The 12,922-nt window shown below is 55.9% G+C and overlaps 4 protein-coding genes across 4 annotated transcripts; 2 read left to right on the forward strand and 2 right to left on the reverse strand.

Annotated features, from left to right (window-relative positions):
• Window positions 1-72: 72 nt before the first annotated feature.
• Window positions 73-3,219, reverse strand: BAUCODRAFT_145646 (uncharacterized protein; the record flags this gene model as incomplete). The annotated part of the gene is made up of 1 exon (XM_007675623.1): window positions 73-3,219. One exon carries the CDS (start codon window positions 3,217-3,219, stop codon window positions 73-75), a length of 3,147 nt encoding a protein of 1,048 aa, XP_007673813.1.
• A 671-nt stretch (window positions 3,220-3,890) lies between these two features.
• BAUCODRAFT_30847 (uncharacterized protein) lies at window positions 3,891-7,665 on the forward strand. The gene is made up of 2 exons (XM_007675276.1): window positions 3,891-4,437; window positions 4,507-7,665. The coding sequence occupies exons 1-2, from the start codon at window positions 4,230-4,232 to the stop codon at window positions 7,446-7,448; spliced, it is 3,150 nt and encodes a 1,049-aa protein (XP_007673466.1). The 5' UTR covers window positions 3,891-4,229; the 3' UTR covers window positions 7,449-7,665.
• Window positions 7,666-8,910: 1,245 nt separating this feature from the next.
• BAUCODRAFT_374564 (uncharacterized protein) lies at window positions 8,911-10,838 on the reverse strand. Its single transcript, XM_007675624.1, has 2 exons — window positions 10,662-10,838; window positions 8,911-10,611 (listed from the first exon to the last, which is right to left on the reverse strand). The coding sequence occupies exons 1-2, from the start codon at window positions 10,783-10,785 to the stop codon at window positions 9,119-9,121; spliced, it is 1,617 nt and encodes a 538-aa protein (XP_007673814.1). The 5' UTR covers window positions 10,786-10,838; the 3' UTR covers window positions 8,911-9,118.
• Window positions 10,839-12,297: 1,459 nt separating this feature from the next.
• Window positions 12,298-12,917, forward strand: BAUCODRAFT_30850 (uncharacterized protein). The gene has a single exon (XM_007675277.1). It carries the CDS (start codon window positions 12,634-12,636, stop codon window positions 12,847-12,849), a length of 216 nt encoding a protein of 71 aa, XP_007673467.1. The 5' UTR covers window positions 12,298-12,633; the 3' UTR covers window positions 12,850-12,917.
• The last annotated feature ends 5 nt before the right edge of the window (window positions 12,918-12,922 follow it).

Genomic DNA, 12,922 nt, shown 5'->3' on the forward strand with positions numbered 1-12,922 from the left:
TCTTCCACGTTGTTCCAAATGTCCCCAAACGCCAATGCCATGCCGTCCAGCTCGTCCAGGAAATCAAACGCTTCAATCAAGCTCAATAACAACCGTCGCCACCTTCCCCTTGAGCGGCACAGAGCCACCGCCACCTTCTTCCCTCTCTAAACTTCCACTCCTCACCCCCGTCCTCTCCTCCTCCCTCGGACGCCACGACCCATCTGCCGCCACCACAATCGCTCTTGTGTCCAACATCCCCAACCGCTCCAAATTCGCCCTCACTTGCACCAGAAACTCATCCTTCACTAACGTTGTCGGCCTCGCGTCGCTACGACAGATGGGACAGCGCCACGTGTCTACCACAGTAGGCGGGATAGAGTTTGGATCGCTAAGTGGTGTCGGAGGGCGCCTACACTGGCTGAGGAAGACTTCCAGATCGAAAGGGTCGCGGTGCTTGCACCGTTCGCCTCGCACGGGTGTGTCGAAGATCTTGCTGCCGGAGATGGGGTCGAAGAGTTTGATGGTCATATTGGTGGAGACCATCGTCACGTCATCGTCATTGTTCGCGCCACCACCACCACCCAGTGACCGCTTGATCGTCTCCAGACTCTCCTCAGCACTCAACGGAGTTAAACCGTCTAGAATCGTCTGATGGTTCGCCACGCCCACCATTTCAACGGCAATGGCATACGTGAACTCAGTCTCGTCATTGCTTGTACGATTGACCACAACCTGCAACTCGTTCAATCCCGGTCGCACATATGGTGTCAGATCGATCGGTAAGAAGCGGCCGTGATGCAGTTTCCGCCTCGTCTGCAGCATGCGCCCATTAAAGTCGAAGTATAGTGCATCAGGCCATTGGTTCTCGGCCTCCATCCAGCTGCCCAGGCTTCCGAAACCACCCGTAGCAGGGCAGCAGCGCAACCGGTACGATTTGGAGCTTTCGGAGAGCAGCATGTTCGATGGCGCTCCTTTCGCGCTCCCTACAACCACCGGGAGGTTGTCCATGACGTTCTCTGGCAGACCAAAGGTGAAAGTCTGAACCGGTTGCCGCTTGTTGATCAGTTTTGGCGACATAGAGCAGGCTTCGACATAGCGGTACAGCCTCTGCGGTTGGCCGTCGACTTCTGCCGCACGAAGCATTGGGCTGCGAAGATGAGCCTGATGCAGCGCCACTTTCGTGGTATCTGGCTGGGTAGGCTGCGGGCGGGGACACATGTCGTATGACGGAAACAGCGCATGTGGCTTTCGCGGTGTTGGCGGCTGAACCCAGGCTCCTGTCGGCTGCATCATGTGTGGAAGTGGTTGTCCGACTGGCGCAGGTCTTGGAGACCGTACGATAGCTCCACCAGTGCCTGCTCTAGGCATTCCGAACTGCTGTGCAGATTGAGCGACAGCTTGCGCGGCGCCTGGCTGCCTTAGCATGGCGCTTCCACTTGGAGCGGCAACGTGGCTCTGCTGTGGGACGCGAGACTGCCTGGGCTGCATGTGGGCAACATATTGTTGGCTCGACGCATTAGCAAACACCGCAATGACATCTTGCGGCAATGTGAACGGCAGTACGCTTTGCCCTTGCGGAGGGATGCTGCTACGACTTTCGTAGTCGAGGAACGACTGATGGGTACTCGCAAGTGCAGTGTACGCCACTTCTTTCGCCGCGTCGGTCCATCGGAAACCCTTGATTGAATAATTCTCTTCGTCTAGACTGTGCAAAAGCATAAGGCATTCGATTCCCGTCTCCAGATTGACGGCCGCTCTCCTGCCCCAGACAATGCGAGCAATGGCTCTGAATGCTGTCGACCTTAACGCCGGACTGGATAGCGAGAGATTATCAGCCAGATCTTGCACGAGTGGAGGCGCATTCCGTCGTACGCTTTCCTCCACCATCAATGGCCACTGCTGTGGCAGAACGCGCAAGAAGCGGGCGACGCGCTGAACCTGCAACTCGTATGCTGTTTTGAAGCCTTCGAGTTCAGACGAGTAGATGCCCATGATAGGCATGGGAAACTCGGCGCCCCAGGAAACATTCTCGCGCATCAACGTCTTATTGTCGCATATTAACGCTTCGAGTTGTCTCCACGACGCATCAGCTATGCTCTGAATTGACAATGGGAGCGATGACGGAGATGTTGATCGCAAGCAGAAGAGCTTGTTGAGTACGATGTAGAAGTAGTCGGCTTTAAATGCCGCCTCTCTGAGCAACAACATGCGGCCGGTATCGCTCTTCAGCTTGCCGTTACCGATGGCTTGTAAATGGCCAAGTTGAGCATCGATGCGCTTTAAGGTGGTGGATGCATCGAAGAAAGCTCGGAGTGGAGGGACCTGTGGACGTGGGACTGGCTGAGGTGGTTGTTGCTGACCCGGCATTTGAGGTACAAAACAAGGGCGCTGGGGATCGCCGGGCGGGTAATTGTTAGCAAGAGGTGTCCCTCCGATGGGATTGCTCGGCCAAGCGACGGCCGCTCCTGGAGTACCAAGTGACGCATGCTGCGTTCGCCCTCCAATAGGTGGATTCGACTGATTGAAAGGGTGCGGTGCATGCTGCGTAGTTAGGCTTGAGATAGACAAGGGTCTCTGAGGCACGAAGCCGGTGCCTGTGTTCCGCGATCGCAGCTGCTGGTTGAGGGGCACATACTGTTGCACACACGACGTATTGGGCATTTCCGTTGCTGGCGATGTCAAAGGTAGCGACTTTCGCGGCCGACCTGGACCTCGACGGGGCGGATTGGGCGCGATCGTGCCATTGTTTACAACGGGAGAACGTGTGTTGTTCTCGTCGCTGGGTGCCGGAGACGGTAGTCCTTGCTGCGGAGCCGCGCTTGCCTGTAGGCTCGGATCATCCCTGCCTGCTTGGGTGGTCGTAGAAGGTACGGTGGGTGTTGCTCTTGCCGCAAATGGCGAATCGTCGCTGACGAGGTTCGTTCCTGCTCCGCCACCACTCATGCCCACCCTCGTCCTCATATCGCCTGCCCATGCCGGTCCAGCAGTTGGAGGTGCACTGGTTGACCACATAGTGTCACTCACAATGCCTGTCGAAGCCGCTGCCCTTTCAGTCTGTCTCGCTGGCCCTATGCCCTGAGCTTGTAGGCCTGCCGTTTCCCCAGTGAATGAGCCAGCTGTTCCCTGCATCCACCTGTTCTGCTTGTGGCCCGCAAAGATTTTCAAAGTCGCATTGCTTGAGGCGACGTCCCTGTCAGACACCGTGGTGTTTCCAGTCTTGCGCCGTTTGGGTGACATTTTGTGGGCGACCACTCCGGTTTGTGCTCGGCTCGCATAAACAGCTAGTGGGTAGTTGCATGGTCAATGGCAAGGGCCAGCTTATATGTATCCATATTGCGGATCACATGCTGGTATATAGGTGATTTTTCTGGTTTTTGTGACTCGTTTCTTGCTTTCTGTGCGCTTCCACCTAGTGCTTTCCATGTCACAGCCTGCGCGCCGTAAGCGAGTTGAATGACAGCTCCCTTTTACATGTGGCGAGGTGCAGGCGATTGGAAATGCTCGAGAACAGGCATGTGCAAGAGAGTTTGATATGTATCGCAAACGCTCGCGACTGGGGAAGGAACGCGAAGTAATTAAGCGCGCGGGCCATGCGTTCACACGCTTGGGCTGCCCAGCCTACGCGGGCTATGAAGATGATGATGATGATATTTCAGTAAAACACGCTCCTGGCGCAAGAGTGAGCATAGACTATCTAGCATGATATAATCTGCGCCGCGTAGTGAACAACATTGATATGCGTACAACAGACTACCGTCACATGGATAGTGCTACCGATTGTGCAACTACAATACTTCAGCCCTATCTGCAAGGCCTCTGCCGGTTATCGAATCGAATGGTTACAGGTACCGCCCTGCTCCTTCGCCCTTGCCGCCCCCAAGGACAGATTGCGGGAGACTCGTGTATATTCCTGTGTTCAGCCTCCTTTGCAACGTACCAGCGTATTCTGTATTTCATTGATAGTTCACGTAAAGCCCATATCGATTCTGTTGACAGCTTGGCCGTGGATCTACGGCCGTTACACCAGCGGGAGAGTTCGCGGGGAGCGGAAGTGAATCGAATCGAACCAATGCCAATCCCGTCCATCCACGTCACCAGCCACAGCACCCACGACTTTTTCCATATCCTCAACTCACCATCCACCACATCGGATACCTAAGATGTCGGTCCGGCGGTAGCTTCGCTGTTCTCGAACATCCACACCAAAGGCAGAGAACGCGCAACCTAGCCAGCCGGCCGCCGACAAGATGGCGGCAGTGCGGAATGGCGTGCAGGCCAGCGCCATACCGGGCAGCATCCTCCTCGTCATCCACAACTTCGTCGCTAGAAGCGCCGATGAATTGAGCTTGGCGAAAGGGGATCGCATTGAGTTGATCGAACGCGATGACGATTTCGGCGATGGTTGGTTTCTGGGGCGGCATATGGGCAATGGGAACACCGGGCTGTTTCCGGAAGGTGGGTGGACTTCTGAAACACCACAATTAACTAGGTTGCCTATAACATGATGCTGAAAATGGTGGCTAGTGTATACCACCCCGGCACCGAAAGGCACATTAACCGGTACGAACCAGCAACGTCGTATCAGCGATGTGCCGAAAAGCGTTGGCGCGACGAGCGGCGGTGACAGTGCGTCGACATCACCAACAACGACTCGGCAAAGCATGGCACCGCCAGCGCAGATGCGGCCGGCGAGTACCACCCCCGCATCCGCACAGCAGCCACCTTTGGCGCAGACGAGCGCGCTGCGAACCTCGCTTCCGACAACCTCACCCGGCACCCTCGCCAAAGCATCCACCTTCAACGTCGACTCTCCCGTCATGAACGAGACACTGTCTGTGATCAACGAACACATCACCGACATGAGCACACCTCGCTCCTCCGCCTACACCAACGGTAACAAGCGCGATACCATGGGTAGCGTGTATTCGCAGCCCATGAACCGCTTCTCGTTCATTCCCGGCCACGAGACGGACGAAGACGAGCACACCCTACATACGGAAGACGAAGTCATGGCGTGGAGCCCTCTACGTGTTGCGGAATATCTGGAAGATAATGGCGTGGAAAGACCGCACTGCGAAGTCTTCAAGGAGCAGGAGATCAGCGGTGAGGTGCTCCTGGCGATGGATCAGTCCAGCTTGTTCATCAAGGAGTTCGATCTCGGTCCGGTAGGCCGGCGGCTAAAGACGTGGCATAAGATCAAGGCATTGCAGGATGAGGTCAAGCGCAGCAATCCGGGAGCAAGTGACAGTGTGACAAGCGAGCTTTCAGCAGCCCCAGGTGCTCTACCCGGCGACTCTCCAGCCCCAAGTGAAGCGGGTAGGAACCGCAGCTCGACGATGGGCGAGACCTTCCCACGGGGCCTGGAGTTCGCACCCCGGCAAAGCGATGACACTGGAAGGAGCAGTACGCTGCAAACATCAAGCCCATCCGCACCGCAGCAACCATCGCCCGGTATCGGAGTCAGCAGGTCGCCGTCGCACGTCATATCTCCGCTACAATCCATGACGTCGATGTCGCGACCGGAGAACACTTACCGGCCATCTGCGCAGACCATCAGACAGATGCAGCATGCGCGGAGACACTCGAGTATTGACTCGACGTCTTCAGCTGGTGGCGCTCGCACATCGGGCCATAAGAAGCAGCCAAGCTTCGATAAGCAATGGACGCCCGGCCAAGCAATGCGGTCAGCAGTGAGCGATAGGATCGCTATAGGTGCGTTGGGAACTAATGATTCGATAACGGATCTCACCAAATCTGGGGCTGCGATGCCATCATCTTCACCTGCTGAGCTGGATCGCGGTTACTTCTCAGAAAACCAATCTTCGCAGCGCAAAGGCAACACGCTCAAGAAAGCACAAAGCACGACCGTAAGTCCGTTGCAGAGCCGGACAAACAGCTTCATGTACAACACACGCAGCGCGGGACAGTCAGCAAGCGTGGGATCACCACGTGACTCAAACGCTCCCAGCATTAGCAATGGGATCTCAAATCACATGCAGAACGCCCTGAGCGCTGTGACGAACAAGTTCGGTGCTCCTACACGGGCAGCTACGAATCCGCAACTTGGATCCAAATCCTATAGCGACATACAAGCTTCGGCGTCACCTGTAGTAACGAAGCTGGACCCAGGCAGCCAGACATCCCTCGACGCGGTCGCAAACGCAGGCACAAGCGATGCCACCTCGCCCAAACCCACCGACACCCCTACATTCGCCAACGCGAGGCTTGGCGGCCACCGAACAGCAAGCGAAGCCGTCACAAAGAGCGAGAAGACGGCAAACGAGATCCCCATGGCGACCACCTTGGAAGAAGCCAAAGTAATGGCCAGCCCGACCCGAACCGGTTCCACGACCCCTAGCACGGAGACTAGGAGCTTCGACCTACAAAAGTCGCTAGACGGTCAAAGCCGGCGCACCAGTGCAGGTAGTGCAGGGAAGCTCGCCCCACCCTCGGCGCAGAAACGACCGCGCGCGAAGACGAAGAAGTTGACGAGCGCTTACACGCGGGGACTGGAAAAGATCAGTCCGGCAGAGCAGTTGAAGCGCGGGTGCGATTACTCGGGATGGATGAAGAAGAAGAGTGGGAGTCTGATGAGTACCTGGAAGCCGAGACTGTTCATCCTCAAGGGCCGGAGACTGAGTTATTACTACAAGGACGACGACACGGAGGAGAAGGGATTGATCGATATCTCCTTCCACCGCGTGCTTCCTGCCAACCAAGAAACGCTGACCGGCCTCCACGCGGCTGTGACAGGCGCTGCTACCAGTCCCACAACACCCACGAACCCCTCTAACCTTACAGCCGCTGAAGCGGACCTGGCCAAGACTACCGCCAAGCCCGGCGAGAGTCCTTCAGATGGCCTGTTTATCTTCAAGCTCGTCCCGCCCAAATCGGGTTTGGCAAAAGGTGTCAACTTCACCAAACCAACTGTGCATTACTTCGCCGTGAACTCGCGGCAGGAAGGACGACTGTGGATGGCGGCGCTGATGAAGGCGACGATTGATCGGGATGAGGATGGCGTTGTTACTACCACGTACAATCAGAAGACGATTAGTCTGGCCAAAGCGCGGGCGAGGAGGGAGAGGCCGCCGGCGCTTAAGGAGGAGGGTGAGGGTGAGGTGAGGGATGGTGATGAGGATGGGGAAGTGGAGGAGAGGGCGGAGTTGGAGGGGAGTGATGTACCCGAGGATGGTGGGAGTCAGCGGGGGCTCGGAATTGGGAATGTTGCGGGGTTGGATCGGAGTCGGGATGCTTCTGTGGGTGCGGAGGGGAAAGAGGGTGAGAAGAAGGTGAAGGTGGAGGTGGAGGTGGAGGTGGAGGGCGGAAAGGGGGTGGCGGTGCAGGATGTTGGGAGTTTGGTACCGCCTGATGCTGCGGTGATTACCCCGAATGGGACGGAGTCGGCGGTGGTGGTGGTGGATGAGAAGGAGGCTGTTCCGAAGCCGCAGTATGGGATGTTGTCGTAGGGTGGCAGGAATTGTTTTGGTGTGTGACTGTCACTGCTGGCGTGAAAGTTTTTGGATGCGAGTGGAAGAGCAAACAGGCTTACGGATGATACGACATGCAATCCAACCCCCCTATGACGGGCTAATGTAGACTGCGTAATAGGAGAATAAGGAGGAAAGAGATATCGAGACGAAATCATGGCTAGCTATCCACTTTCATCCATGGCGCATCCATTCCCATCGTCTCTACTTCAAGTCTTCATTCTCGTCCCCATGCACCCCATGCGCATTAGTCACATTGCGCAGACCGGTACAATCGCTGCAGTTCGAGCAATTGTCGCAGTCCTTGCAGTTGGTCATATTGCTGCTGTTGACGACGTGGACGCATCGCGTGCCTTTCCATCATGCCGTCAGCCCAGTCACTTTTTAACACACACGGCGTGGACGGTGGAGAGAGCGTTGACGTACAATTGGAGGAATTCTCGCAATCTTTGCAGTCGGTCATATTGCTGCAGTTCTTGTTGCCGTCCTTGTCAGTGTTCGACATGTTGGCGCGAAGATGTAGGAGGGAGCTGGAGGAAAAGGGTGTTATGTTGCTTCGACTTTTAGAGAACGAGTTCGCTATCGCGCGGTGCAATCAATAGGTCGATATGGGCGCCCCCACGCTCTTATACCATGCCACTAACTCGGCAACGCCGATGGATACATCACAACGCATATCCTCAAAACTCGCTGCCTGGGACCATTGCATATCTGCACGTCAAGCGCTGCTAAGGACCTTCCTATACTGTCAACGGAGCTGGAGTTGAGAGGGTTCGGTTCAGAACCAGCCAATCACGAGTTGCGACAGGCTTTACATGGCAGCCTGGAAGCTTGCTCGCAGCCCGGGAGTGCATGCAAGGGCCTCTGCCAATGGTACAGTACATGTATCTGCATGCTAGATTCCACCAAGGAGATCAAATCACGGATACTCGCATGTGTGAACAACATTGAAGATCGACCCTTGCGAGTGTGCTTGGCGCCCCGAGCTAGATCCCTCTCTATTGCGCTGGCTAACTGACTGTAAGTCCATAGGCTCGCGCTGTAAGCGATGGAAGTATATGTGCGACGGGCTGGTGATGCAATCTCCGACCTTCGACGGAAATGTGCCCAAGCACGCTCTTTTGATTGCGGGCCTGCCCAACGACTGCTCCTTTAACATATACCAAAGCCAATTAGCTGTCACGTGGAGAATGACGGAGATCAAGCCACGTCGCTGTGAATTTGCGGCAGGCATGGTTGCGTGTCCGTACCGCGTCCATGGTCAACAAGCTTATGCAACGCCTTCCACCAGCAGCAAAGAGCGCCCAATGTGCACCGAGACGGGTCTAGCGAATAACGTTGCTGGGTGATCGAGAACGAGATGAGGACTATTGCCGTTGTAATGCTTCATGGTGTCCCGGTTTACCTGCTAGTGCATGGTCTTTTTATTGTGCTTTGTTGCGCGGTCGGAAGTTGTGCTCCACAGATCAGAGGCTCTTTTGCAACGCGCACGCCGGTCATGCGCTGCAGCTGTCGCGTATGTGTCTTGCCGGTGCAGGTGCGAATGCAACGTATCCTGGTCGATGATTTGTAATCCCTCCTTGAGTGTCATTCAACCAGCCTGAGTCCCAGCCGCGAGTGCATGGGGGTCGGCAATAAAGCTCGACACCCTACACAGAGATCCCGCCGCCCCTTGATGCAGCGTCATCGATGCCAAAACCAAATACAAGCCGGTACAGGTCGCGCATCCAAGCCCACTGCTCCGAAGACCCAAGCCATTTCACAGACTTCGCCACTTCAACCGCCGTCAACCGCCGAGCGGGCATTTGATGGACGGTCAACATGGATTTGTCACCGAGCACGAGCTTCTTGTAGAATTCCAACACCTTGATCTGCCATGGCAGCGTGCCGAAGGCGTTTGCCGGCAAGTCTGTGACATGAGTCGGTAGAGGCTCACCCGATGTCTTTGAGTAGCCTGTATGCATGCCTGCCTTCAGTAGCAGGTAACGTAGCCGCGCAAGATGCGCTTCTTCCGACGTTGCGGTGGCGGTTGAGGAGCTTTGTCGAGACGATCCTTCCGAATAGCCACTAAGCACGGAAGCGTTGCTTGACCAGCGGTCGTGGTGTGAGCCGCCTCGCTGTGAACCGCCACTAGAGCTCGCTGGTCCAGCCGGTCCTAAGACCAGAATGTGAGGGATGTTTCCAGAGTCGGGTGACGACGCTGCCGAGGTCGAGTCGTCGAAGATTGTCGTCGGCGTTTCCGGCACTAACGGCGCTGCTGGCGCGTCATGATACTGTCTATTGCTCATGCTCGAGTTTGAGCGCACCTCCGAGATGGAGGGAGCTTTGTATGGCAGCTGCTGTTGTGTTGGTGGGAATGAATTGGTTTTGAAGGTGACCTGACTGGGTCGGGGTGTGCCACGCTCAGGCCGAATCTGCGTCCAGCCTTCACGGAAAAGGTCGCATAGCTCCCAGCAGGACTGTACTGCAGACCCGAGCAACTCCTCGTCGGGGGCTTTGCCTTCCTTATTGCTCTGTCGTAGGTTAAACAGCATCTCCGCAAGCGACCAGCAAGCACGCAGTAGCGCGTCCGTCTCCTGAGGCAGAGATGTACGCTGTTTCATCAGCCTATGACATAGTGTGATGTAGAAGTCCAGGGTGCGCTCGTTGAACGCTTCTGGCAAACTGCGATCGTGAGTATTGTATAGGTGGTTGTTGAGCTCGAAACTAACACGCAAAACAGAGTCTGAAGCCTCATCGCTCTTTTGCCTCGCCTCGAAGAGCGATTGACAGAAGTCTCTGCACAGCTCTAATGTCGGTATTACCTGCGAAGCATGGTCTTCGTCACGCGAATCGTACAGTTGCTGGCAGAGGCGCCAGCAGCTGCGCCATGCTGACTCCTGCATATCCTGCTTCCCCGCAAACTTGAAAGTTCGCTGTCGGTGCGTTGACGAGAGAGCTGCGAGAGTGTTGCAGAGCGTCCAGCATTCGCTGAGGGCTGTCCGAAGAGCTGCAACTTCCTCCGCAGCGTTCGTCAGCGACTCGTCCATCGCTTGACTCAGCTTGCCATCAGTGACCAGAGCTGCGGTATCTGGGCCGTCGTCTTCTTCGTCTCCTTGAGACGCTTCCTCTGTCTCAGCTCTGTCGAGCGCCTCGGGTATATCTGAGGCGAATGTTAGCATGATAGCACCCCACCGGGTGGGTCTAACGCACCTTCAAGCGACGAAGCTCGTCGACCTCTGCGCTTCCACTCATCGTCTATTTCTTGTCTCGTCTGCGCTCGTGGTGTCGATCGGTCATAAAAGCGAGCCACGTCGGTGTTGACAGGCGAGATCATTTTCAGCTATGCCTAATCAGCGGAGCGGCGTGGGCATGGTTACTTGTTGCATCCAAACCTTATCAGACGGACTTGTGGCAGGCTCCTTCTCACTGGGCGAGACAACCGTGTTGTCCGAGCTCTGTGTCGGCGACTGCTCGGATGCCCTCCCTTCCTGGAGACTCCTGAAACCCGTAGGCGCATGTACCACAGATGACGGAGTGCCTTCGGAGCCCGCGCGCGTAGTCTTAGCCAGCTCAGTATCTATCTTCTGCTTGCGTTCCTACTACCGTCAGACGAAGGCATCCCACAGAATGCTCGACTTATACGAACTTCTTTTGCGCTTTCAGGGCTTGCAATTTCAATATCCGGAGACAGCAGCTCGCCGTTGGTGAGGCCGTCCGGTGACTTTATCTGCCCATCCTCCTGTGCCTGATCTTCGATGTCTGTGCGCTCGGTGCCATTTGAGTCAACTGGAGAAGGATCGACGTGTTGTGGGTATGGACTTGGAGGTGGTGCCAGTGAGTCCGACGGGCCTGATGACCTGTATCGACATCTTCAGTCATTGCGTCTTGCCGAGACTGCCAACACGCCTACCTGTTTGACTTCGGCAAAAAAGTATTACCGAAAGGCACTGGCGAGTTCGGCGAGTCGGTGTATGGTGAGAAGGCGGACGAGAGGCCTGCGCCTGTAGGCGAAGGCATGACGCCTAAAGATGCCATCTCGTCGTTGTGGCGCCTCTAGGTCGATGCAGTGACGTTCAGGTTGGGATACTCGCGATTGACAGCATGCAGGTCAACGGCGCAGCACGTTGGTCCCATGCGCCGGTGCGGTTGGGACGGTACAGTACGATAAGGTTAAAGATTGCCTGCTGTCTGCGATCAAGGTACAAGGCTGATACTGCGGCTGAGCCAAGCAGTCTCCGTAAGCAGCCGAGAGCGCGAGATGATGAAGGAGAAGGGAGGAGCCTGGCCGGTCATCAATCCATATTGATGCGCCTAGTTCACTGGGGTAATGTGAAGCCGGTCAAAAGCTTCTTGACTCGGTCACCACAATGGAGCTATGGCCTTCCCGCACGGCGAACGGGATAGCGTGGAAAGAGTATGGACGTGATGCCAGACAGGGTAAGTGTAATGAGACGTGCCCTGGAAGGGTTCCTTCAGCCGTCCGGTCCCGAAATGATGTTGCCGTGCAGACCTCGCTGCCGGTGCTTCGATACTCACGGCTAGCCACTCACAGGAGGTAGGCACAGATGCACCAACTGATGTTGGATGAGAGGCTCCATCGGAGAACAGACGAGAGTGGAGCTGCAGGGCGATTCACTTAAGCGCCGAGGCGTCGGCCAAGCACTTCCGGCCTAACTGCTACGGGATTAGGCAGCGTTATGTCTCGACGACCTGCAGTTGCTGTCACGTTCGAGCATGGTATGTAATCCTTCGGTGCTCTCATAAACTCTTGGTTGCGTCTCTACGTTCGAGTGATCGGGTCGAGAACGGTCCAGTATGAGCAGGCCTCGGCGTTACTGGTCCTTCTGTAGAAGAGCAATCTGGAAGCAAAGACAGCCTTCATCTCACGCGTCACAACCAATGGCTGCATAACCTGAAAAGCAAGCACTGCTTGAGACGTAGGGAGCTTCACTGCGGCCGAACGAGTGTGGCTGCATCTTAACTATCGCACTGCATGTGCATCACCCTACCAGTCTTTGCTGGGACGGGACCTGGTCTGCGGCTCAGTAACTCTTCGAAAGTTGACTGTGCGGCACAGCGGCGAGTATGAGCATTGCTCAATTGAGACGTCAGATCGTACCACAATACTTGCTCTGCTCTTCGTAGATGTCCTTAACAGCATGGACAGATTGACTAGTGGAAGATGACTAGACTGTCGAACGAGGCACGCTTCTGGAACTGTTCCCTCACCTGCGGACCACGTGTGGTGGGGAGCATTAGCCGCACTGCTGCCGCCAATAGACGCGGTTTCGTATCTGATCAGCGAACTGTGATCGGCACGCGGGCGATCGTACTGAGCTGCCGTGCGTTTGGTCTGGCGGTGCTGGAGCTGTGTCTGATGGGAGAACAGACAAAATGAGAAGCTTGCTATAGTTATGCACTCGCATCGAATTTGTCGGCAAACTAGAGCTCTTTTCTAGTGGGGTGCACAA

Source organism: Baudoinia panamericana (genome assembly GCF_000338955.1).
Source record: "Baudoinia panamericana UAMH 10762 unplaced genomic scaffold BAUCOscaffold_3, whole genome shotgun sequence".
In the NCBI taxonomy this organism is placed as follows: Eukaryota; Fungi; Ascomycota; class Dothideomycetes; order Mycosphaerellales; family Teratosphaeriaceae; genus Baudoinia; species Baudoinia panamericana.